At 36.8% G+C, this 26,308-nt stretch overlaps 1 protein-coding gene and 1 long non-coding RNA gene across 2 annotated transcripts; one reads left to right on the forward strand and one right to left on the reverse strand.

Annotated features, from left to right (window-relative positions):
- The first annotated feature begins 6,990 nt into the window (after positions 1-6,990).
- LOC113345023 (40S ribosomal protein S3a-like) lies at positions 6,991-8,415 on the forward strand. The gene is made up of 5 exons (XM_026588879.1): positions 6,991-7,111; positions 7,216-7,407; positions 7,595-7,686; positions 7,779-7,979; positions 8,320-8,415. Exons 1-5 carry the CDS (start codon positions 6,991-6,993, stop codon positions 8,413-8,415), a joined length of 702 nt encoding a protein of 233 aa, XP_026444664.1.
- Positions 8,416-10,665: 2,250 nt separating this feature from the next.
- On the reverse strand, positions 10,666-25,193 carry LOC113344857. The gene is made up of 4 exons (XR_003357930.1): positions 25,050-25,193; positions 24,709-24,818; positions 24,437-24,566; positions 10,666-11,327 (listed from the first exon to the last, which is right to left on the reverse strand). It is a non-coding gene; the product is annotated as an uncharacterized LOC113344857 (long non-coding RNA).
- Positions 25,194-26,308: the final 1,115 nt, after the last annotated feature.

Consider the following 26,308-nt stretch of genomic DNA (forward strand, 5'->3'; position numbering starts at 1 on the left):
TCAAGATTGAAATGTCATCATGACTTTCGTCACGGATAAAGATGATAAGTGGTTAAAGCGAAAGCTTACCAATACGTATTTCGAGAAAAATATAGGCGAGTAAACTCGTCTCGAAATAACAAATGTGTATGTATGAAAACAATCATACTTATACGACTTTGTCTCAAGAGTAGGAGATAGAGTAGATAGACTTTTGAGTGATAGATAAGTTCAAGTCTCCACATACCTTTTATTCGGATGAAGTTCCACTGGTTCCTTGAGTAGTTCTTCGTATTTGCAAGATGATATCTATGGAGTATGGATCTCAACTACACTAATCTATCCTAAACCGAGATTTAGCTATAAGTAGTCGAGAAATCAAGACATATATTTTTGACAACTAAATTTGACAATCATGCTTGAGATAGAAACACATGCGAGTTCGACCAAGTAGTGCTCTAACAATTGTGAAGTAATAACATCTCACTTTGAGGGTATTTGAGTTTCTTGATTGCAGACATTAATTGATGAGTCTTATTCACCCTTCTCAACATCATATCACTGATAAATTTCAAATCTAAACTCACTGATACACCCAAAAGTTTAACACCATTAGAAGGTCTACCAATATCAGTAGGAAAAATTCAATTATTTGTGCTTCTGGGGTCAGCAGAAGGCCAAAAGACTTCCGTTTTTTTAACATTAAGATGTAAAGCCCTGCATGGTCCTTCAATTTCGATTATGCTCAAAGCCTTAGATACCTCTAAAGTATCACCAATAATCGTATCATAATCAAGGTACCAAGCGTGCAAGTCGAGTTTGTATTGAGAAGCAATAGTCTTCACTAGTGGGTGAAGAGTCAACGCAAAAACCAAGGGACCGAGAGGGTCACCTTGATGAACTCCAAGTGCAGAAGACAAAATATAATGGTCGTAATATAGTTTGGCAGGCCTCAAGTAACAAAATTCTACCCCGCGAGAAATACCTGGACAATGAAGGCGAACCTCCTTGATGAGATGCGATCTACTCACCATGTTGAAGGTATTGGAAAAGTCAATGAGCAGCATTGACATCTTGTGTGAGTGACCTTTCATCTCCAGTAAGAGATTTACAACATGTAAAATATTTTCCCCACCAGCAGGAATACCAACCCCAAATTGGTAATCACCCAAATAAGATGACATGTCCTTTCCAACCGAGAAAGCAGTCACTTTCGAAACCAATCTACGCCACACTGTACAACCTGCAATGGTCCTAATTCCACCTCTAGGTTTAAGTAACGGAGTTAAAGGTGCACTGGCGATAAACTCTGCCAAAACCGCATGACACCTTCCAGCCAACCAAAGATTCACAACTCCAGTAATCGAAACGAGTAAATCTTCAGCAACAGCAGCTGCTGCCCCACTAATTGCGTCGACCAAATGCTGAGCACGCAAACCATCACGGCCGCATTAAGTACCTTTGGGGAAGCTCTTAATAGCCCCTAAAACAGCTCTAGAATCCACTGTAATTGGGTCTACCTTGGCAGCATCGTCGAGAACGGTGGGAAGAGGTGCAGGCGGGTGTTTGTCTAGCAATTCAAGGTACGTGTTCTATTTACAAGGATCCATCCCGTACGAAGACAACAGTTCGAATGGCAGCTGCAAAATGGCCGCAGCTTAGATTTTTCTAACAAGTTAACAAGGTAGTTGTGCCATGTCTCTTATCGTCTGCCTTATTAGACCCAAAATGTAACGGCTGATGTAGAAGTTTGTTCAACAATATTGAGCAGCCATTAGGCTCTTTCCAAACAGCAAGGTCCTGATTAATGGAAGCAACCGACAAACGTTTCTTATTACCGGACATCTTCTCGGCTGAGCTTCTTGGTTGAGATTCTCGGCATGAACAAGGATAGAGTGCATATTGGGCGAAGGACAAGCTGCAACCAAGTTGTCAGGCTACCATAATTTACAATAACCCTATCGATATATACCTTCAGTGTCCTTTCAAAAGCAAGCCCGCATTTATGAGGGATACTAGTGACAGTTGTGAACTGCCTTTGTGATGCAGGGCGGAAGCGTTGAATAGTATTAAATCCAAAACAACATGTTTCCGAGATACCACTCTCAAGGAAAAACACTACTTTTTTATTAATCAAAATCTTCTCCTCTAATATGAAAACATGGAGCTCTTTATATAGATAACTTCTAGACAAATAATCAAAATACTTATTCCTTAAAATACGAGATTTCTAAACTAATATATAAAATCCCTAAATAAACAATTATATTTCTAAAACATTATTAATAAATGAAAACATCTTAATTAATTACAATATATCTTTCTAGATAATTAAAATATATTAAATAATAATGAAAATATCCAAGCATATTTTCATCCCATGAATACTCCACCATTCTCCCCTTCTCAGAAAAAATTCGCCCTCGAATTTTGCCAGTATTAGTTCTTGTATAAATAATTCGTCGATGAAAATATTTATAATCCGTCGACTTAAATAATCTTGGCATAATTGCTATTGGACTCAAAAATATTTGCGCTTTGAAAATGTGAAGTTGATGTCGTTGATCCACCTCACTACATAAAGCTTTTAGAGAGTATGAATCAACATAACTAGAACATAATATGATCTTATCATCAGGATAAATATCATAAATTGGTGGTAGATTCCAATCCACGGCAACATTATTTTTCTCAACCACAGAAAAAGAAAAAATGCCACCAAACCTTGGGATTTCAAGCTTTAATCCGGACTCCAACGAATCTCGTGGATCATGTGCAACTCCTTGAAATCCTTCTTCCTTGTCTCCAAGGAAGTTTTTTTGTTCATCACCGGTCACTTCCTCCACTCGCTGTAGGCTAGGACCATGATGGGGCTCTTGCTGATGATGCATTTCAGCCAATTGGAGGGTGAGCGCCTTAACCTTCCGTTCTAGATCATCTATTACCGCTTGCTCTTTCTCATCGTTGAGAGCGGCTCTTCGAACAACATCCACTACGGGAAAAATATACATCTACAACTGGAGATTTACAACTCTTCGCTAAACATCGTAGAAAGTCATATGTTTTACAACTGGTTTCAAAGGAAGAGTTGTCGTATATCATCACTGCCAACCCTAAGAAACAAGGGGTTGCGCTAAGAAAACAAACGACAACTCCTTAAGCAAAAACGTTGTGACGACATTTAGCTATAACAACTCTGTTCCATAAAGGTAGTGACTAAGCCTATCACAATTTTCACAAGAGTTGTTGAAGAACACCAAAATATGATGATGAAAAATAGTGTTAGAGGGGAGATTCGAACATGAACCTACTGCATGGAAGTCTGGCTCATCAACCATCCTTACAGTTCACAAGTTTTGTTTATTTTTTCTTTTTTTTTAATAAAAACGTATAACAACACTTATAAGTGTTGTTGAAGTAAAAATATAGAATGTTGGAAAAAATGAGATTAGAAGGGAGATTCGAACATGAATCTACTGCATGGAAGTCTAGCTCATCAACCATCCTTACCGTTCACAAGTTTTGGTTGTTTTTTTTTCTTAATAAAAATGCATAACAACACTTATAAGTGTTGTTAAAGTAAAAATATAGAACGTTGGAAGAAATGAGGATGGGGGGATTTGATCCTCAGCCTCCTGCATGAAAGTCTACACCACTAACCATTCCTACACTATCACAAGTTCTGTCAAGTTTGTGGTTCTTTAATATACTAATTTTAAGATAACCCTTTATAAGAGTTGTGAAACAAAATATAATGTCAAAAAAAATGCTCAGGTGACTAAGCCGCAAAATATTCTGAAGGAATCTTACTTGTAAATGGATGGATTCGTCGTTCTTACCAAGTTTCCGACTTAGAGTAGTCCACTCACGGCCAGTTTCGATCTCGGAGCCTGGTTTGCATACAATATGGAGAAATAGGGTTTGTTTAAGGTTTCGTAGAATATTCCGAAGGAATCTTACCTGTAAATTGATGGATTCGTCGTTCTTACCAAGTTTCTGACTTGGAGTAGTCAACTCGCAGCCAGGTTTCTATCTCCGAGCCTGGTTTGCATCCAATATTCATAAATAGGGTTTTTTTAAGGTTTCGTAGAATATTCCGAAAGAATATTACCTGTAAATGAATTGGTCGTTCGTAACAAGTTTCTGACTTAGAGTAGTCCACTCCTGGCCAGGTTTCGATCTCGGAGCCTGGTATGCATACAATATGCAGAAATATGGTTTGTTTAAGGTTTCGTAGAATATTCCGAAGGAAATTATCTGTAAATGGATGAATTCGTCGTTCTTACCAAGTTTCTGACTTATAGTAGTCTACTCCCTGCCAGGTTTCGATCTCGGAGTCTGGTTTGCATACAATATGCAGAAATACGGTTTGTTTAAGGTTTCGTAGAATATACGAATGAATCTTACCTGTAAATAGATGGATTCGTCGTTCTTACCAAGTTTCTGACTTATAGTAGTCAACTCACAGCCAGGTTTCGATCTCGGATCCTGGTATGCATACAATATGCAGAAATAGGGTTTGTTTAAGGTTTCGTAGAATATTCCGATGAATCTTACCTGTAAATCGATGGATTCGTCGTTCTTACCAAGTTTCTGACTTAGTAGTCCACTCGCGGCCAGGTTTCGATCTTAGAGCCTGGTTTGCATCAATATGCATAAATAGGGTTTGTTTAAGGTTTCGTAGAATATTCCGAAGGAATCTTACCTGTAAATGGATGGATTCATCGTTCTTACCAAGTTTCTGACTTATAGTAGTCCACTCCCGGCCAGATTTCGATCTCGGAGCCTGGTTTGCATACAATATGGAGAAATATGGTTTGTTTAAGGTTTCGTAGAATACTCCCAAGGAATCTTACCTGTAAATGGATGGATTCGTCGTTCTTACCAAGTTTCTGACTTAGAGTAGCCCACTCGCGGCCAGGTTTCGATCTCGGAGCCTGGTTTGCATCTAATATGCAGAAATAGGGTTTGTATAAGGTTTCGTAGAATATTCCGAAGGAATCTTACCTGTAAATGGATGGATTCGTCGTTCTTACCTAGTTTCTGACTTAGAGTAGTCAACTCACGGCCAGGTTTCGATCTCGGAGCCTTGTATGCATACAATATGTAGAAATAGGGTTTGTTTAAGGTTTCGTAGAATATTCCGAAGGAATCTTACCTGTAAATCGATGGATTCGTCGTTCTTACCAAGTTTCTGACTTAGAGTAGTCCACTCGCTGCCAGGTTTCGATCTCGGATCCTTGTATGCATACAATATGTAGAAATAGGGTTTGTTTAAGGTTTCGTAGAATATTCCGAAGGAATATTACCTGTAAATCGATGGATTCGTTGTTCTTACCAAGTTTCTGACTTAGAGTAGTCCACTCGTTGCCAGGTTTCGATCTCGGAGTCTGGTTTGCATCCAATGTGCAGAAATAGGGTTTGTTTAAGGTTTCGTAGAATATTCCGAAGGAATCTTACCTGTAAATGGATGGATTCATCGTTCTTACCAAGTTTTGTGTGTGTTTAAGTATTCGTAGAATATTTCCATGGAATCTTACCAGTAAAATGGTTGGATTCATCATTTTTGTGGACTTTCAGACTTCTTGTTCATAGTTTGTAAGTCGTTATACCGAACTTGAAGTTTGGATCGACACTGAGCTTCATATTCATCAATTTCGATGATGTATCATGCTAATTTTGAAGTCAGAACCCTCTCAGAGCTTCGTGGTTCATAGATTATAGGCCATTATACGAAGTTTGAAGTTCGAATCGACATTGAGCTTCATATTTATCGATTTTGATGATGTATCATGCTAAGTTTGAAGTCAGAACCCTCTCAGAGCTTCTTGGTTCATAGTTTGTATGTCGTTATACCACATTTGAAGTTTGAATCGACATTGAGCTTCATTTTTATCGATTTCGATGATATATCATGCTATTAATGTGAACTAAAGCTACTTCATGACATGTATGACTAGTCAAAATTACTTCATGACCTATGTAACTAGTCGAAATTCAAACCGGAAGCAAAAGAGAAAGCACAAAAGCACAAAGAAACACACCAATTATCGGATTGATTTCTTATTTTTTCAACTTTAATCTTATACATTTTTTGGATTTTTTTATATCAAAATGTCGATAAGAATGTGCTACATTTATTCATATTTTTTTGGATTTTTTTCGTGTCGAAGGTTGATAATCAAACCGAATACATGAGCTCGTATTAGCACAAAATGAAACACATACTTCTCAATCCGCATGAGCATCCTAAATACAATCTCAACCGTAAAGATCTTTTCTTAATCCGTATGAGCATCTCAAATACTATCTCAACCGTCCACCATTTTCATTCGGATTCTATCTTTTCTTTCTTTTTTTTCCGAAGCATAACCCTCCTTCAACCACTCGAACCCAATTCCTATCTGTTTTTCTCTCAATCACCACCGCTGAAGAACACCTCTACTCCGCAGATGATGCGGCGCTCCATCACCACCGCTGCTCTTCTCTCGACCCCTCTTTCATCATCTTCTCTCAATCTCTCTCTTTAACCCCTTTCTCTCTCCGCAACAATCAATAGTAGCATCTCATCAAATCCAGATCTGAACCAAATTCTAATCAACCCCATCACTGATTCAAGTTACACAAAACCAAATTTCTTCTCGGTAACAATCAACGGCGGCCCTAACTCAAGTTTCCTTCAAATATTCATCACATAACTCAATTCTTCCATCTCTAGAAGTTATCGATTCTGTTAGGAAAAAATTGTTGGAGATGAACAAAAGAGAATGGTTCAGATTTAGGGTTTTCTATTGAATCCGAGAAGAAATTGAGCTTAGCAGAGGCATGGTGATTATAATAGGTTTGAGATGAGAGCGGTGATAAGCACGAAAGCACAAGATTATGGATCAAGACGAAGATGCAAGAGATGTAAGTAAGATGGAGAGATGAAATGGAGGATTTAAAAGATGGGTTTGTTGCTGATTGAGATGTTCATCTCTTCATCCCACTCCTAGCATCATCTTATTCAGTATGAGAAAACATGTTGGACTCAACCAATTTCTAACTCACCACCGATCCTTTATTACTCTTCCTCCGCTCAGAGTTTCTGCAGCAGCATCTGTACAAGAAGAAGCATCTCCTGTCTCTCCTGGTAATCTCAACACTGTGCTTTTATTTAATTGTTTTGATCTCTGAATACGAATTGAATTTGAATTTTTGGAGATAAGTTAAAGTGTTGTTGTTTTGGTTGTACAGATACATATGGGGGTGTGGAAAATTTGGTGATTATAGGTTCTGGTCCAGCTGGATATACTGGGATTTATGCAGATCGTGCCAATTTGAAACATGTTGTGTTTGAAGGGTATCAAGTTGGGGGTGTTCCTGGTGGACAGTTGATGACTACCACTGAAGTCGAGAATTTTCCAGGGTTTCCTGATGGAATTACTGGTCCAGATTTGATAGATAAGTAAGTAGACTCAAGTATAGAATGTTGGATTTGTTTGCTGATGGATAAGTAAGTAGACTCAATATAGAATGTCCATTTAAAATTTATAGCCATTTCGGAGTCCTTAAAATTGAGCCTCCCACGCATTTCAGAAAATTGAGTCTTTTCTTCTATTTTAATTTTTTGCAGATACCTTGAGGATGTTCTGTATTGGATTCACCAAGAGGCGAGAGAAACAGGTCAAGAGAACCTGTAATGCTCACTCTAGCCAGATCCGACAAGTGGAGTTATATATTTCAATTTCAATGTTTTCTTATATTTTTCATGTTATTCATTTGTGTAAATAGGTAACATCTGTACTTTGTTTTGTCAGATTCGTCGCAAGATGGTTGAAGCCATGGTAAACCAGGCCTCCTCGTGTGATCTTAAAGAGTTGGTGGCAAAATTCATACCTGAAATGATTGGAAAGGAGATTGAGAAGGATACATCAAGCATTTATCTATTGCAGAATGTGTTTATTAGGAAGGTCAAGATCTTGAAGGCTCTAAGGTTTGATCTTGGAAAGTTGACGGAGGTATATCTCACTATTGTTTTATGCTTTCTTAGAAGACGCTTTAACTTAAATCTTTACGTGATTTATGGTATTTTTGGAGTGGTTGTTTAAGTTTCCGTACGATGAACTTTTTTTTAGCACATATATATTATCTGGAAGTTTAGAAAATTTGAAGTTGTGAAAGAATAGACGGCCTCGTAACCTTGTAGAGAGCTTTCTGAATAATTATTTGAAAGTATCCAGCAAAATAGAAGTCTACGGAATGCACCTGAAGTTTAAAACTTCAGTTCTCACTTTGAACTCTTTGTGAAAGGTTGCAAAGCAAAGCTGATGTGTATGCGGTAATTGTTTTATTTTCTAGGTTCATGGTGACTACTCTGAGGATGTTGGTGTGAAGGTGGATAGGCCTGCTGAGGAAACAGTACCAGAGGGTGAGACTGAAGTTGTTGGAGCTTAGGTTCATGGTAACTTGTGCAATAACATTTTGATTAAGACAAGTAAGTTTAAGCAATAACAGTACATGAATGGTGATTGCTTTGTCAGTAAAACATTTCTAAGAGCCGGGTTCGATGAGAATGGTAAGAAACAATCCACCACTTGTGAAATATAAGTGAATGTATTACCTACATGCCGACATAAACTTGTAAGAGCTGAAGGAAGTGGTCACTGACCTGTGTTCTAGTTCTATGTGAATGCATTGTGAGAATATATTTGGCGATTAGCAACACTGAAAATAATCTAGTGTATTTGGTGAATAATTACATTGTAAATTGTTGAATTTTTGTTGTTTATTAAGCTAGTTCAAACTGGTGGAATATATTTGTTTATTTGGTTCAATCCTTTAATGGGTGTGGCTTGTCTTGTTCTAATTTTTAGGTGGAGCGATTGATCATGAAGTTCGTGGATCTCTTGCGTTGCCTATAATCAACCCTGAAGACCAATCTTGTCGCATTGTCCTTGAGCTTGTCACTGTAAAGGAGAAGCCTAATTTGATCCTGAGTTTGATAATGTTTGCCGCGCTCTTCAGGTCTGTTATTCTTTCCTTACATTTATGTATCTAGTTTTTCTTCTTTGTAGTGATGTTTATCTTTATTTTGTCTGGGTCATTGATTTAAAGTCTAATCCAATAACATATTCTAGATTTATTAGGGTTAATCTACTAGTTGACTTGGAAAGATCAGAACTATAATTGTATTGGTCTGTCCTCGAGATAGTGAAAATATGGTGTCATTTGATTTGGTGTTTCACTAAGATCATTCTCCTATGTTCCTTTTGCAGAAAACTTGAAAAACTTTCCCCAGAACCAGCGCTTTCCCCGGAGGACAAACGCTGCTACATCTGGCCATCAAAGAAAGCCCTGCCGAGGCTGTCATAGCAAAAAAAGCCCTGCACCTGCAGCCAAAAAGAAAGAAGAGCCCAATGATGATAGCTCTGATGAGAGTGATTCCAAGGATCTTATTGTTTTAATGCAAAAATCTGATTAGGTATTTTGATTCAATTAAACATGAAGTGAGAGGGATAGTCTTGAAACTTCTGATGGACATGTATTTGAGGAGAGGTTTCTGAGGTTTGAAACCAAACATCTATATCACTGCCATTTTTTTGAATGTGTGTTTAACACTGGCAGGTTAACTTGAATGTAAATGTATTACACTGGTAGGTTAATGTGAAAGTGAATTATTTTCTGAAATTCCATTTCAGCTATGATCTTTTTTTTTTCAAAATAGTTTTATGCACACAACTTCTAACAAATGTTGTTACTTCAAATATTACAACCTCTAGGGATTTTGTGTTAGATATTATGACTACACAAGACAAAGGTTGTGACAGAATGTTCTACAACTCTATCAAGTGTAGTGACACTAGTATACACAATATTAATAGATGTTGTCTTTCAGTTTTCAACTATACAATCCAGATATTGTGAAAAGGTTTTCATTTACTTTACAACATAAGTTTGTGTTGTCCAAGATAGTTCGACAATTCATACAAGTGTTGTGCAAATATTATTCATAATACTGGTAATTGTTGTTGTATATGTTTCTACGATATGCTACTTATGTTGTCCACGATTGTTCAACAATACAAGCAAGAGTTGTGTTAGGTTATCAAAAAAAATCGAAAGAGAATCACAACATTGACAAACTATTGTCGAACCATGAATCGCATCACCCTTTACAACACTTGTCATCCATTGTAGAAAAACTTGGACTTTCTACAATACCCCCGTTCCACAATGCATGAAATGGAGTTGTCGTAGGGGTACTGCAACTCTTATCTTGTGTCGTCAATGATGATTTTTCCCGTAGTGATCATAATTTCCTCGAAACATGATACAGGAGCGTTGCCTGTCTCTGATACCAACTGATGCAGGGCGGAAGCGTTGAATAGTATTAAATCCAAAACAACATGTTTCCGAGATACCACTCTCAAGGAAAAACACTACTTTTTTATTAATCAAAATCTTCTCCTCTAATATGAAAACATGGAGCTCTTTATATAGATAACTTCTAGACAAATAATCAAAATACTTATTCCTTAAAATACGAGATTTCTAAACTAATATATAAAATCCCTAAATAAACAATTATATTTCTAAAATATTATTAATAAATGAAAACATCTTAATTAATTACAATATATCTTTCTAGATAATTAAAATATATTAAATAATAATGAAAATATCCAAGCATATTCTCATCCCATGAATACTCCACCACTTTGAAGCACAACATTTAGCAGGTTTGTATACATGGAGGGTTCAACATCAGTATACAGGGAGACTCCTAAAACGTCAGTACCATCTGTGACAACAACATCACTATGTGATAGCATCACAAGCCGCAGTGCTGGTAGAACTCAACCAGATTGACAAAATCTCACTGGGTTTATCCAAACCTTGAAGAAGAACTCAACCTCTGCACCATTGTGAGGTCCAGCAATAACATCACCATGAACAACTCCGTTTCTCCCCTTGCAAGCTTTATTCCAACCACGCAGATGCATACATCTGCAACACAACCACATACACAAACAACGTAGGACTTTCTCCGAAGCTAAGTAAATGTGCAAGTTCGTAGCAATCAGATCCCTGCATATGATCTTGTTATCCTCAGAGAAGAGATGCTTGCCATATACATGCTTCATGAAAGAACCCTTTACATAACCTCTCCATTAACACCATTCAAGCAACCATGAAACTGCTTGAAGGGGCAATGACAAAGGTTGTCATCTGGCGCGGCTTCATCTATGGAAGGAGTAGACTGGGAAGAAGAGATCGCAGGCGATGTGGTGCAGGAAGAATCCCTAATGGCAATGGGCATGCCGACTGCAAAAACGAGAAGACCCTAAAAGAGAAAAGCACGAACCCTAGAAAACCAAAAAAAAATGAACAAAGCAGCAATAAAAATCAAAGGGAAACCGTGGAAAAACAAGCAAATGGAATCGGAAAACAAAGAAAAAATCAACAATCTCATGGTAACTGCGAAGAAAAGTACTAGCAAGGAATCACCTGAACTGGTTGCCGGAGCACCATGAGAGGGAAGTATAAGATTAGGGTTCTGAATATTTTTTTAAGATATATTTTATTTTCTCATGAATTAATAAACGGGTAAATTAATAGACGCGTAGAAAGACCAAATAAATAAATAAATGAAATACCCTATCTTTTTACTCAATTTTTTTCTGTTACCCGTGAATTTTTTTAATTTATTCAAAATATAATTTATTTTTATAAACTACCTTAACCGTGAGATAAGGTTTTCTTACTTAAGAAATTATTATTTTTACTTAAGGAATTATTTTCGTGTGGGGCCGGTAAATTTTTTTATTTAAAGTAGTTTTTTTTTACTTAAGAAATTATTTTATGGTTGGACCAGAAACTCTTGTTTCCTATTGCTTTAAATTTTGTTAGAAGATATTATTGGTCTCGATATTCTCTGGTGGAACCAGAAGCTCTAAAAAGAGAGCTTTGTTCAGTTTTTAACCACATCAAAGAAAATTCACCTGAGATCATACTATTTTTTTTATTAATTAATGCTCCAACTCATATAGCCTCATTTCTAATTATTATAAATTTTCCGATGGCTTTAGAGATATGTGTTCGCTCCTGGTCTACGCTCCATTGTACAGGTCTAATCTCCGAAGGGCATTGCCTGATTTATACCTAGTTAACTACCAAGACTTATGTCAGTGAGTACCTTCCGTTATTTTGGTATCACTAGAAGATCTTAGAGCATCCACAGTGGGCGAGTATAACCAAAAATTTGGGATGAGATCGTAACACAGTGGGACGGAGTAAAGATCAAATCCCAACCAAAGATCAAATTCCAGACCAAATATGGTTGCGACCAAATCCCAAATTCTAATATAGTCGGGCGTAAATTTAAAGTACGCTTGTTACTGGGTGTAAATTTAAAGTACGCTTGTTAACGGGCGGAGATTTAAATTACGCCCGATGAAATTTTAATTAAATAAAAACAAAAAGAATGAGGCGTACTTTTAAAGTCCGCCTGATGAAAGTTACAAAGAATGGGGCGGACTTTTAAAGTCCGCCTGATGAAATTTTAATGGGGCGGACTTTTAAAGTCCGCCTGATGAAATTTTACAAAAAAAAAAATGGGGCGGACTTTTAAAGTCCGCCTGATGAAATTTTAATCATGTACCGTTGCGTCACAACACGGACTAAACCCAAATTTTGGTCTTTTTTTTGATCTTTGATCTTTGGTTTTGATCGCACCACTGCAGTTGCTCTTACATATTTTGTTCCTGACTACATGCTCCAACATTGTGATTCTTTATGAGTTTTCACTTTTCAACCCAACATAGAAATGACTTCTCTTAATATAGTCCACACAATTAATTAATAAGAATCAAAAAAAATTGAAAATCAAAAAACAAAATAGGTCTGAACTTTTATGAACGATTGAACTTAAAACCTCCTTCTCCGTTCGCAATCAAAATAAACACTAACATTTTTTTCTTAAATCATAAGTACTTTAAAGTTTAAACCAGGGCCGTCTTCCTAGGCCCATAAATAAGAGGGGCCTAAATATTTTTACAACACCTATATAACCACGGTTTTAAATTTTGGCCTAGTAAACAGATTTGATGTGAACAATTAACTCTGGAAGAACGAACAACTCATCTCTGTTAGGGCACAAACACTTGACTCAAGTGACTTGAGATTTGTTTTCTTTTAATTCCGTCGTTGATCGTTCCTCCGTAACTTGTGTTCACAATAGATAGGAAATAAACAACAAAAACTAACAAAAGAGCAAATGTTTCTTTTATTTTGTGTTGTTTATCTGTTCTTGATTGTATATCACTACGGGAAAAATATACATCTACAACTGGAGATTTACAATTCTTCGCTAAACATTGTACAAAGTTCTATGTTTTACAACTGGTTTCAAAGGAATAGTTGTCGTATATCATCACTGCCAACCTTTAAGAAACAAGGGTTGCGCTAAAAAAAACAAACGACAACTCCTTAAGCAAAAGAGTTGTGACGACGTTTAGCTATAACAACTATGTTCCATAAAGGTAGTGACTAAGCGTATCGCAATTTTCACAAGAGTTGTTGAAGAACACCAAAATATGATGATGAAAAATAGTGTTAGAGGGGAGATTCGAACATGAACCTACGGCACGGAAGTTTATCTCATCAACCATACTTGGAGTTCACAAGTTCTGGTTTTTTTCGTTTTTTGTTTTAATAAAAACGTATAACAACACTTATAAGTGTTGTTGAAGTAAAAATATAGAATGTTGGAAAAAATGAGGTTAGAGGGAATATTCGAAATTGAATCTAATGCATGGAAGTCTATCTCATCAACCGTCCTTACCGTTCACAAGTTTTGGCTTCTTTAATAAAAATGTATAACAACACTTATAGGTGTTGTTGAAGTAAAAATATAGAACGTTAGAAGAAATGAGGATGGGGGATTTGATCCTCAGCCTCCTGTATAATATAAGAAATGAGGATGGGGGATTTGATCCTCAGCCTCCTGTATGGAAGTCTACACCACTAAACATACCTACACTATCACATGTTCTGTCAAGTTTGTGGTTCTTTAATACACTAACTTTATGACAACCCTTCGTAAGAGTTGTAAAACAAAATGTATTGCTCAAAAATAATGCTCAGGTGACTGAGCCGCAAACATCATGAAGACTTCTCTGTAAACAATCCCATACATGCCTTCTCTGTAACCAATCACATACATTTTTCTCTGTAAAAAATCACATACATTCTTCTCTGTAAGCATTGGCATCGCATAAGCCAAGTACTTCTCAAACTGCTCTCCTATTACTTGGCAAAATCTGTCACATTCTGCAATCACAACAACTTCTCCAAAGAGGGTTAAGTTCAAAAATGTAACCGCCCTTCCAAAACCATATAACTCAAATTTCAAAACAATAAGTTCCAAAGTCAACACATATCCTCAGTAGATTACTGATCGATCTGGGTAATAGACCTTTGAGAAATCAATGGAGGTGGTAAGTCTTGAACTCTGTGTAAGATTACTTGTTGGTGATGATGAAGTTGGTGAAGAAATCTCCTGAGATGACGAAGCCGAGATCGATGTAGTTGAAGATGATAGTAACTAACAAAGTTGTTGGAGTTGGAGAAGATGGAGGGGGAGATGGTGGTGACTTCAGTGAAGACGACGGCGGGGGAGATGAAGTTGCAGCTCTGTGAAGGAAAAAAATGTTTGAAATGGAAAAGGAAAGAAAGGATACGATGGTAATATGAAAAATAGAAAAAAAATTAATTAACAGACGGATTTAGATGGAAATGGACGGTTGTGATGAAAGTTTTTCTACATCCCCTTCCACAACTCTTAAGAAAAGTCGTCGTAAGGATATGACAAATTTTTCTCACTTCTGCAGAATTTTTCTTACTTCTGCAAAAAATTTCTCACTTCAGCAAAAAAATATTTTGTTATCCGGTTCTGCAAAAATTCTCACTTCTGCAAAAAAAAAAAAAAAAAAAAAATGGTTAAGTCACTAACTTAGGGTTATTGAGATTGGGTAGAAATATCCGAAAACTTTTCCAGGACCATAATTGTGAACCCGGAAGTTCGAAATTATTGAGAATATTCCCATGGAATCTTACCAGTAAATGGTTGGATTCATCGTTTTTGCAAACTTGCAGACCTATATAGTAGTCCGCTCCTGACCAGGTTTTGATCTCGGAGGCATTTTCTTTCTCGAAGTTGACGAATTTGTGTGAGTTTAAGGTTTCTGAGAATATTCCTATGGAATCTTACCCGTGAATGGTTGGATTCATCGTTTTTGCGAACTTCCAGACTTATATAGTAGTCCGCTCCTGGCCAGGTTTCGATTTCGGAACCAAGGTATGCATAAAATATGGCAGAATAGGGTTTGTTTAAGTTTTCGGGAAATATTCCGGAGGAATCTTACCTGTCAATTAATGGATTCATCGTTCTTACGAAGTTTCCGACTTATACTACTCCACTCACGTCCAGGTTTTGATCTCAAAGCCAGGGTATGCATACTATATGCCAGAATATGGTTTGTTTAAGGTTTCAGGGAATATTCCGAAGGAATGTTACCTGTAAATGGACGGATTCATCGTTCTTATGAAGTTTCCGACTTATAGTAGTCCACTCACGGCTAGATTTCAATCTCAAAGCCAGGGTATACATACAATATGCCAGAATAGGGTTTGTTTAATGTTTCGGGGAATACTCCAAATGAAATTTACCTGTAAATGGATGGATTCATCGTTCTTACGAAGTTTCCGAGTTATAGTAGTCCACTCACGGCCAGGTTTCGATCTCGGGGCCAGGGTATGCATACAATATGCCAGAATAGTTAGGGTTTGTTTAAGGTTTCAGAGAATATTCTGAAGTAATCTTACTTGTAGATGATGGATTCATCATTCTTACGAAATTTCCGACTTATAGTACTCCACTCACGTCCAGGTTTTGATCTTGAAGCCAGGGCATGCATATAATATGCCAGAATATGGTTTGTTTAAGGTTTCAGGGAATATTCCGAAGGAGTCTTATCTGTAAATGGACGGATTCATCGTTCTTACGAAGTTTCCAACTTATAGTAGTCCACTCACGGCTATATTTCGATCTTAGAGCCAAGGTATACATACAATATGCCAGAATAGGGTTTGTTTAATGTTTCGGAGAATACTCCAAATGAATCTTACATGTAAATGGATGTATTCATCGTTCTTACGAAGTTTCCGACTTATAGTAGTCCACTCATGGCCAGGTTTCGATCTCGTGGCCAGGGTATGCATACAATATGCCAGAACAGCTAGGGTTTGTTTAAGGTTTCATAGAATATTCCGAATGAATCTTACTTGTAAATGGATGGATTCATCGTTCTTTCCAAGTTTCTACTTAGAGTAGTCAACTCGCGGCCAGGTTTCGATCTCGAAGCCTGGTATGCATACAATATGCAGAAATAAAGTTTGTTTAAGGTTTCGTAGAATATTCCGAATGAATCTTACCTGTAAATGGATGGATTCGTCGTTCTTACCAAGTTTCTGACTTAGAGTAGTCAACTCGCGGTCAGGTTTCGATCTCGGAGCCTGGTATGCATACAATATGCAGAAATAGGGTTTGTTTAAGGTTTCCTAGAGTATTCCGAAGGATTCTTACCTGTAAATGGATGGAGTCGTCGTTCTTACCAAGTTTCTGACTTAGAGTAGTCATCTCGAGGCCAAGTTTCGATCTCGGAGCCTGGTTTACATACAATATGCAGAAATAGGGTTTGTTTAAGGTTTCATAGAGTATTCTGAATGAATCTTACCTATAAATGGATGGATTCGTCGTTCTTACCTCGAAGTTGACGAAAAGGGGTCTGTTTAAGGTTCATGCCTCGAAGTTGATGAAAAGGGGTCTGTGTAAGGTTTCTATGCCGTTATACCATATTTGAAGTTCGAATCGACACTGACCTTCATATTTATCGATTTTGGTGATGTATCCTGCTAAGTTTAAAGTCAGAACCCTCCCAAAGCTTCTTGGTTCATAGTTTTTATGTCATTATACCATATCTGAAGTTCGAATCGACACTGACCTTCATATTTATCGATTACGGTGATGTATCCTGCTAAGTTTAAAGTCAGAACCCTCCCAAAGCTTCTTGGTTCATAGTTTTTATGTCATTATACCATATATGAAGTTTGAATCGACACTGAGCTTCATATTTATCGATTTCGATGATGTATCATGCTAAGTTTGAAGTCAAAACCCTCCTAGAGCTTATTGAGTTGATTTGAAGCCAATCCTGCAAACACAAAATCATTTAAACTAAGACAGATTTTAATCAAATTTTAAACGAAACCCATATTGAAGTCAACAAAATCATTTTAATCAAATGTATTATGTAACTGAAACCTATTTTAATCAAATATCAAATGTCTTCTGTAAATGAAGTCAACAAAATCATCAATTAATGCAACTGAATCTAAAAAAATCAGAACTCAGTGCAACTGTAGTACAAAATTCAGAATTTAACGCAACTGAAAAACCAATCTTTGAGATCGGAGCCAAGTTATGTCTCGAAGTTGCCAAAAACGGATATGTTTAAGGTTTGGGATAATATTCTGAAGGCATCATACCTATCGGTCGATGGATTCATCGTTCTTACGAAGTCTCAGACTTAGAGTAGTCGACTTACCGCCAGGTTAAGAGCTCGGAGCTAGGTTATCTCTCGAAGTTACCAAAAACGGATATGTTTAAGGTTTGGCGGAATATTTTGAAGGCATGATACCTATCGGTCGATAGATTCATCTTTCTTACGAAGTTTCAGACTTAGAGTAGACGACTTACCGCCAGGTTGAGAGCTCGGAGCCAGGTTATGTCTCGAAGTTTCCAAAAACGGATATGCTTAAGGTTTGGGGGAATATTCGGATGGCATCTTACCTATCGATCGGTGGATTCTTGTTCTTATGAAGTCCCCGACTTAGAGTAGTCCACTTACCGCCAGGTTGAGAGCTCGGAGCCAGGTTTTCAAAGTGTTACCCTAGTGTTACCACCAAAGTTTTTGTAATTTTTTATAATCCAACGTACCAAATTTAGGGGCTGCAAATCATATGGATCACCACCAAATCTAACTGTACGAAACTTGTTTGGTTTTGTTAAAAATTGTGTTTTCTTCTCAATCCATATGCATTTTATAAACCAATCAGATTCTCTTGATAATAATCCAACGATTATTATTATCAGCATGTGGCTTGGGTATTTTTGGACCCGCGTGTATCTCACGAGTTTTTCCTCCCCCTCCCCCCGAATTGTCGGTATATCAATACATAATAACTAGCGAAACACTATCAACCAAGCTACAAAGAAACTACCTCGGATGTCAACAAAAGTTCAAAGCCCGTATTCGAAGTTTCCTCGGGGTTGGTAAGGCAAATTGTGGCCACCCTAGCCCAATGAGTGCTCTACCTCGGGCCATCGACTTCATACGCTCTACTGAAATAGATTTCGCGGAAAACCAGCTATATCTGATCCAACAGCCTCGTCTGCTTTAAACTTTCTAGTTTCAATGTAAAAATCCGGAGGACCTTTCCTCGATGCTTTCGAAATAGGGATTCGATGAATGGCATGAAAAAGACCAACAGCAAGCGAAGGAGGCAAAAGGGAGAGCCAGACCCAGCGTGAGAGTAGGCTCGGTCAGGATATGCCATTTATTTGATCATAAGTTCGTCGTACCTGAAAGGATTCAAATTGGGGATTTATGAGATTGTTCTGTAGAGTTTCAAAATATGAAACTGTTGATGGTATTTAGATTTATTGAACTCATGAAGTCGAGGAAAAGAAATTAGAGGAGAACTGGTTGGTGCTTGAGTATTGGTCTGAGGTAATTGTTATTTTCTGTGATTTTTTGTTAAGTTATGCAGTTCTGTTGTTGAATTTATGGATTCATCTATAGACAATGAATTGAGATGGGTTGGCGAGTAAGAAATGGAATTATGAATATTTAGGGTGTATCTTGAATTACATAGAATTAAGATGATGCAGGGATTGGACTGTGTTTTAGAATTGTTATTGAGATGAGTGGCAGGGAAGAAGATTTAGTGAAGTGAAGAACATGTATGTGTTGATGGTACCTTTGCACTTAAGTGGAACTGTTAATGTTGAGATTCACAACTGCAGGGAGGTCATTGGAGTTTCAGTTGTTGGAGTTTGAACTGAGATTGATGTGGGTACGGTTTTGGAATTTGAATTTGAATTATTGTGGTTGAATTAGTTTGATATGGAGGTGCATAGTTGTAAAGAACATGTTGTTTGAATTGAGCTGATGGTGTTGGTAGTGGGTTGCAGGTGAACTGTGTTTAAATGTTTTTTTATGTGTTTGGATGGTGGTGTTAGTTATAATTGTAGTGGAGAAACAGATTCATTCTGTGTTGGACGAGGTGGTTATGTAATTACAGTTGGTAATGGAATTGTTATGGATGTATGAGTAGATGAGAGCGTTCTTTAAGGAATGAACTAGTTATGAAGTTGAATGACAGTATGATGGATCTACAGGGTGTTGTTGAAGTTGCAAGGGATGTAGGTGTTGGTATTATTATGATGAGATGTTGCAGAGGATATTGGAGTTGAACTGGAAATGTGAGAAGAACAACGGGGTTGAAGTTGTTTTGGGTGTATGTGATGGTGGTTGTGTGTCTGAAGTGAAGAACGGATGAGTACTTAGAGGTTTGCAATGGTAATGTAGGGTTATTGATGGTCTCAGTGGAGGCTTGCTTATGACTGCAATTTCAGGTAACCTGTATTTCCTTTGTAAATCAATTTAGAGTTATAAATTGATATGAATGATTTGATGTAATGAAATAGATTTGAACTCACGTTAGAACCGCAGATGGGTAAGAACCTTGTGCCTGCCTGACTGAACAGTTTCAGTCTGACTTAGATTTCTTTTTGTCTGACTCAGCCATCCAACTGAGTTGAATCGTGTTGACTCACCAAGTTCTCCGTCTTAACCCAGTTAACCGATTTAGACTTTAGACTTGGCTATTTGACCCTGGACTTTGACTCGACCTTGGACATTAACTGTTAGTTGACCCTTGACCGTTAGTTCGACCGTCAGTGACTGTTAGTTGACTTTGATGGAATTGGGCTTAGGACAGTCTTTTTAATTAGATGTTTTGGACCTCTTGTGGTCCGATTTGACCTTTGTTTCTTCTACAAAGTTGTAGATATTCTTAAGACTTAGCTAATAGACTATATAATCAACCTAATTGGATTAGTAAACTCTTAGTTATGTTAAAGGTAGAGAATGAGATACCATAATGGGCTTAGAACCATTAGATACATTTGTATGATTCTTGTGTGAGCCTTTTGGCTAGATTCTTGGACTTCTTGTGTGATTAACAGTTAGGCTATATTAACAACAATCGATTCGAAGGACGAACCACTGGATCGTGGATCTCGAGGTAGGCGTGGATTGTCATCAAAAGAGGTGGGAATACATTTGACTCTTTGGTAACCATTATTGTTTTCCTTTACAAAATTTTATGTTTAACAGACTCATGTATTTCTGTTTCTGCGTTTTATGCATTGTTTAACTTGTTTTACGATAATTATGTTGATTCTGTTAATCTTTCCATAGTTTGGAAAGGACCTGTAATGTGTTGTGATCAACATGAATTGTTATGGGAAATAAGAATTTCCACCTGTGGTATATAGGATACGCTCCTTCACATTTATACCTAGAGCTTTTATGATATATTGGTCGGCAGTTTGCGAGTTCGGAATTGTCGAAATCAATACATACGATTAGGTGTGGATTTGCGAATACGGAATTGCACAACCATAGTATACATTGTTTGAAGAAGGAGTTTGTCCATATACATGTTTGTTTATTACAGTGACTTGGTCACTATTTAATGTTTCGGAAAACATGTATTGTTTTCCCACTCTTTCTTATGATTACTTTAAAGTTAAATGTTATTCCTACTGGGCACCTCTTTTAGGGATGATGTGATCACCCATTCTCACTTTCAGTTTCAGAGACAGATCAGAGTTGCGCATCTAAAGCTTCGAGGAGTTGAGTCTGTTTGTTAACTGAATTTTTTGTAGCAGATTTCTTAACTGAATGTTTAAGTAAATGATTTAAATTCTTAATGCCTCGTTGTTTAGTTAATCTCTTGGATTAGTCAGCTGCTAGTTTTGGGAGCGCTACAAAAACAATTTTAGGTTTAATATATTTTATTAAGCTCCTCGAGTTTGCTCGGGTTAGTAACAGGACCAAACTTTGTACCTCAAAAAAAATCGCGTTGTATGGGACGGTTTGGAACGGACTTTGCTATTATTAGTTGTGTACTTGTATGCTTTGGTGTTAATTACAACTTTCAAAATTTAACCAGTAACTTTGTTTTTATGTCATCAGAATGGAAGATCAAGAGAAGTTTTATTCACTTGATTTGAATGAAATTGCTAATCCAAGAGAATCTATGGTGGCGGATAACGACGATAATGAGATTGTTCGAACTAATGCGGAAGATATTATTGTTACTGGAGAGGCTATGGAAGATGACAACAATGACAATGAGATTGTTCGAACTAATGCGGAAGAGATTATTGTTACTGGGGAGGCTATGGAAGATGACAACTATGATAATGAGATTGTTCAAACTAATGCGGAAGAGATTATTGTTACCGGGGAGGCTATGGAAGATCACGAAACCATAATGGGAAGAACACTTAATTCTGACGACCATGCATATGAATTTTATAATGCCTATGCAAGGAGAGTTGGATTTAGTGTGAGGAAACAATCATCTTCCAAAAGAAGAGCGGATAAAAAAATTATTGGGAGAATATTTTTTTGTTCGAAGTGAAGGCGAACGCGAAGAACATCCAAAAGGGACACCAATTAAAGCTCGAGCTGTGACATGAACTGGTTGTATGGAAAGAATGCAAATTAGGATTAATGCCAATGAAACATATTCTGTTGAGAGTTTTCTGACAGAGAATAACCATGAACTTTGTTCTCAAGATAAGGTGCATTTGTTGCGATCACAACGAAAAATACAACCTGCTCAAGCTACTCTAATAAATAATATGGTTTCTACCGGATTGGGAGCAACTAGGATTTTCTCTTATATGAGTGAAGAAGCATGAGGGCTGCAAAATCTTAATTTTACTCAAGAAGATTGTAATAATTTGGTCCATGGAAAACGTACTGAATATCTAAAAAAAGGTGATGCCAAAGTTCTCTTAGCCTACTTCAAAAGGAAGCAAAAGGAGAATAAATCATTTTTCTACACTATTCAAGTTGACGATGAAGACCGTGTTATGAATTGTTTCTGGTGCGATGCTAAATCTAGATTAAATTACAAAATTTCTGGAGATGTTGTGTGCTTTGACACCACATTTAAAACTAATGGTTATGACATGCCGTTTGCACCGATTGTTGGGGTGAACAATCACGGTCAGACTATACTATTCGGATGTGCTTTATTAAAAAATGAGACAGCAAACTCATTCGTATGGTTGTTTGAAACATTCCTAGAGGTAATGGAAGGAAAAGAAATGAAAACTATATTCACTGATCAAGCAAGTCAGATGGCTACTGCAATTAAACAGGTATTCCCTAATGCTCACCATTGTTTGTGTTTATGGCATATTTTTCAAAATGCTGCTAAGCACTTATCCAATATATTTGGTACTCATGCATCATTTTCAAGTGATTTTAGAAAATGTATTTATGATTACGAGACTGGGGATGAATTTTTGTTGGGTCGGGAACAATTAATTGAAACTTATGAGTTACACGATAACAAAAGGTTGAACAACTTGTTCAAGTTACGTGAGAAATGGGCACAAGTATATGGCAGAGAACACTTTTGTGTTGGTATGACAACCACTCAAAGAAGCGAGAGTATTAATAACTACTTCAAAAAATATTTTAAGAAGAAACAAACTCTTTCAGAATTTGTGGTTTAATTTGATAAAGCAGTGGATACACGACGTGAAAAGGAAAGAAAAGCAGACAACAAATCATTGTCGACGAGACCAAATCTGACATCAGTATGGGAAGTAGAAGAAAAATCGTCTGAAATATGTACTAGGAAGATTTTCAATGAATTCCAGTTGCAACTTCTGAGGCTCATTGATCTCGATTTTAAACTTGATACTGATGACGGAACAACGAGCATATATAAAGTATCATCATATATTGGAACAGGGGAACCTCGTACAGTACGTATCAATTCCTCCAATCTTACATTTGAGTGTAGCTGCAAAAAAATTTGAATTTTTTGGAATACTTTGTGCTCATATTTTGAAAGTACGTCGGCATTTAAAGTTATCTGATCTTCCGTCTCATTATTACTTAAATAGGTGGACCAAAGAGGTATCAAACGTTACTATAGTATATGATTCTCAAGGAAATAACATAATGGTTGATTGCGACCCATTGTTATCTACAAGTTATAGTGAATTTTCACAATTAGCATTGTCGGTATCTAGAAGTGGTTGTAAAAATGAGGAACTAAGTATAGTTGCAAAACAATCGTTGTTGAGGGTGATGGAAGAGATTAATTCTCACTCTATGACACAGACCAGTAACATCGAAGTTAATTTGCTTGAAAGAGATGAAGAAGATATTCAACAAGCGAGCATAACTGTTAAAGACCCTATTAGGAAAAAAAAACAAAAGGAGAGTCTTCCACAAGACACAAGAGCGCTTCGGGGAAGTGAAAAAAAGGGGAAAATAACGCTCCAAAGAAGGGGAAAAAGGGGGAAAATAGTGCTTCAGACAAGAGGGGAAAAGGGAAAAAAACTCACAAAAGTATCACTAATCAACTATCTTGAAATTTAAATTTCTAAATAGTTTATTTCGATTTTTAATTGTTTCTTCAAGTGCTTTGTAAACTAATATATGTGATGGAATTAACAGGTACAGCTACTGTAGAAGGTCCCGATCTTTCCATCTTTCGAAATCTGACAAGGAAGCGGCTAAGCTTTCTTGGGATTGAGTAACAAACAACGAGAAACTAGGGCGTGGGAAGAGAACCCCAACCCCTGCCAAGAAGAAACCGTAGCTGCCAAGAAGAAACTCGCAAAAATAAGAAAGATTAGCATTTTAGTTTATATTTATCAATAATTCTGAATATTTGTTTGCAATAGAATTTGTTTGTGTGTTTGGGTTTTCATTTTCTTATGTAAGTGCTTTGTAACTTCATTTGAGGTTTAAATTACCAGTTAATAATCATCCTTAAATCTGGACTTCATTTGGTTATTCTGATATCTGTAAGTTGAACATATATTAAATTCGACTGTGATATATGTTAATCTAGGAACTATGCTTAGTAGTGTTATTAAACCTATAGATAATTAGACGTGAATCGAACGCGTAACCTTCTGACTTTGAGTCAGAAGCGCTACCATTGCGCCACAGATTCATACTAGAGGCTGGCATGTGGAGCAATAAATAAGCAACAATAATAAGCAAAAGTGGAAGCAATGCTTTACCTCTGTTAGGAACATGCTATCAATGTTAAGCAACTGCCTTGAGCGATCAGCTGATCTACTTCGAGACTCACCAGCCTGGGCAACAAGTACTTGACTCCAGTTAGTCCCGCCAAAAATCCTATTTAATTACCTGGCCAATACAAGAAAAAGTTTCTTGAATGCATAAATTATAAGGTATTACCAAAAATACAATTCAAAAACTCTCTATACATGAACTAGTATCACTCACCGACCAAAAAAAAAATGCAGGAAATTGAAAATGGAATATCTACCTCCAAATTTTGATTTTGATTAATTTCAATGTTGGAGTTTCGACTTTCCTCTTCAGTGTTCAGATACCATTGCGTTATGTATGGTCCTTTGATATTCTTTGTTAAAGCCACTACAAGATTATTCATTAACCCAATCGTAAATTAGTGTGAAGATTAAGATATCCGTTGATACTGAAGATCTAAATCAAATCGAACCAAATTTAACTGAAACCCATAACTACATTTTCAGTAGTTACAAAATTATAAAAAACATGTTTAATCAAAACCAAAGGAAACCAAAAATAAAATTTCACATTCAGATTCAAAATCGTGAAATCTCTAAAATATCAAAGGCCACTTACGGAGATCCATAGTATGATACGTCTGTATCGAACAATTATCTATTCCACCAGAGAAGATTTAGAGAAATTAGGAGCGTCGGTAAAACCAAGAAGAGAATTAAGGAAGACAAGGTATATAATAGAAAGTGAATTTGCAAAATAACCCAGTTTGGCTTGGCTATTTGCCATGTAGAATTTTAAGTCAAAATAGATGCCAAGTACCGAAGTTGCTTAAAATATTCCATCCGTCTTGAATGTGTTGGCATTAATTTAGGAGAACGGAGAGAAGAAATAGTTCGTTGACGAGATTTGTTTTCATTTAGTGAGAGGGTAATTTTGGAGTAAAAATAAAGAAGATAAATTAGTTAGAAACCGTCGAAATGCATGGGGATAAATTTGGGGTGTCAACTAGTCCGGATCCTCACGGATATCACTAGATCCGGAACCGGCTTATAAAGGTCAGATCCGGGTCCTAACGGTTTTGGGTCCGGTTCCTATACTTGTGGACCCAGAACCGGACCCGTTTAAATATCCGGGTATCCGTCGGTTCCGGGTACCCATTAAGTTTTAAGAAAACTATTAAAAAGACATCAAAAACTTAATATTTGTCTCTTTTTGGATTGGATTTTAAATAATTTTTATAAAATTTATTATTATTTCGTATTAATGTACTAAATAAAGATTAAATGTAAGAGAAAAATTTAAAACGAGTAAAATATCAAAGCTAAAACTAGCAAAAACATGAATAAAAGTATGAATAAACGGGTACCCGATACCCGCGGGTAGCCAACGGGTATTACCCGTTTAGATTTGAGTCCAATCGAGTAATTACCCGTCGGGTCCTAAGTTGCTAATGGGTCCAACTTTAGAACCCGGAACCGGACCCAAATCTACCGAATCCGGTTCCGGGTAATGGGTACCCATTGACAGCCCTAGGATAAATGCTTATTTCTGATTGGTCTCCCATGCTCCTTTGGATTTTGCCCCCATCAAAAAATTTCTCCTCTTATGATTTCCTTTATCACTACCATACCACCAACTATGCAATTATTATGAAATAAATTTATAAATACCTCTTCTTTTTCTTTTTAATTAAAATAAAACTCATTATTTCTTTTGAATCAGTCAAAAATAAGCAAGACTTGTTCAAAGAATTATTGACTTAGACAAACTCACGACTTAAAGAAAAATCAATCCACTTTCTCCATATCGTTTCACACCAACACTTCTTCATGTCTAAGTCTTCCATTAACATTCCTGAGAGTGAAATAATTTCCAAG

This window comes from Papaver somniferum, unplaced genomic scaffold, assembly GCF_003573695.1.
Source record: "Papaver somniferum cultivar HN1 unplaced genomic scaffold, ASM357369v1 unplaced-scaffold_80, whole genome shotgun sequence".
NCBI lineage: Eukaryota > Viridiplantae > Streptophyta > Magnoliopsida > Ranunculales > Papaveraceae > Papaver > Papaver somniferum.

Coding starts and splice junctions, on each gene's coding strand:
- LOC113345023 (XM_026588879.1), top strand. CDS start 6,991: ATGAGAAAACATGTTGGACTCAACCAATTTCTAACTCACCACCGATCC. Junction 7,112..7,215: donor AGCATCTCCTGTCTCTCCTG/GTAATCTCAACA, acceptor TTGGTTGTACAG/ATACATATGGGGGTGTGGAA. Junction 7,687..7,778: donor ACTCTAGCCAGATCCGACAA/GTGGAGTTATAT, acceptor TTGTTTTGTCAG/ATTCGTCGCAAGATGGTTGA.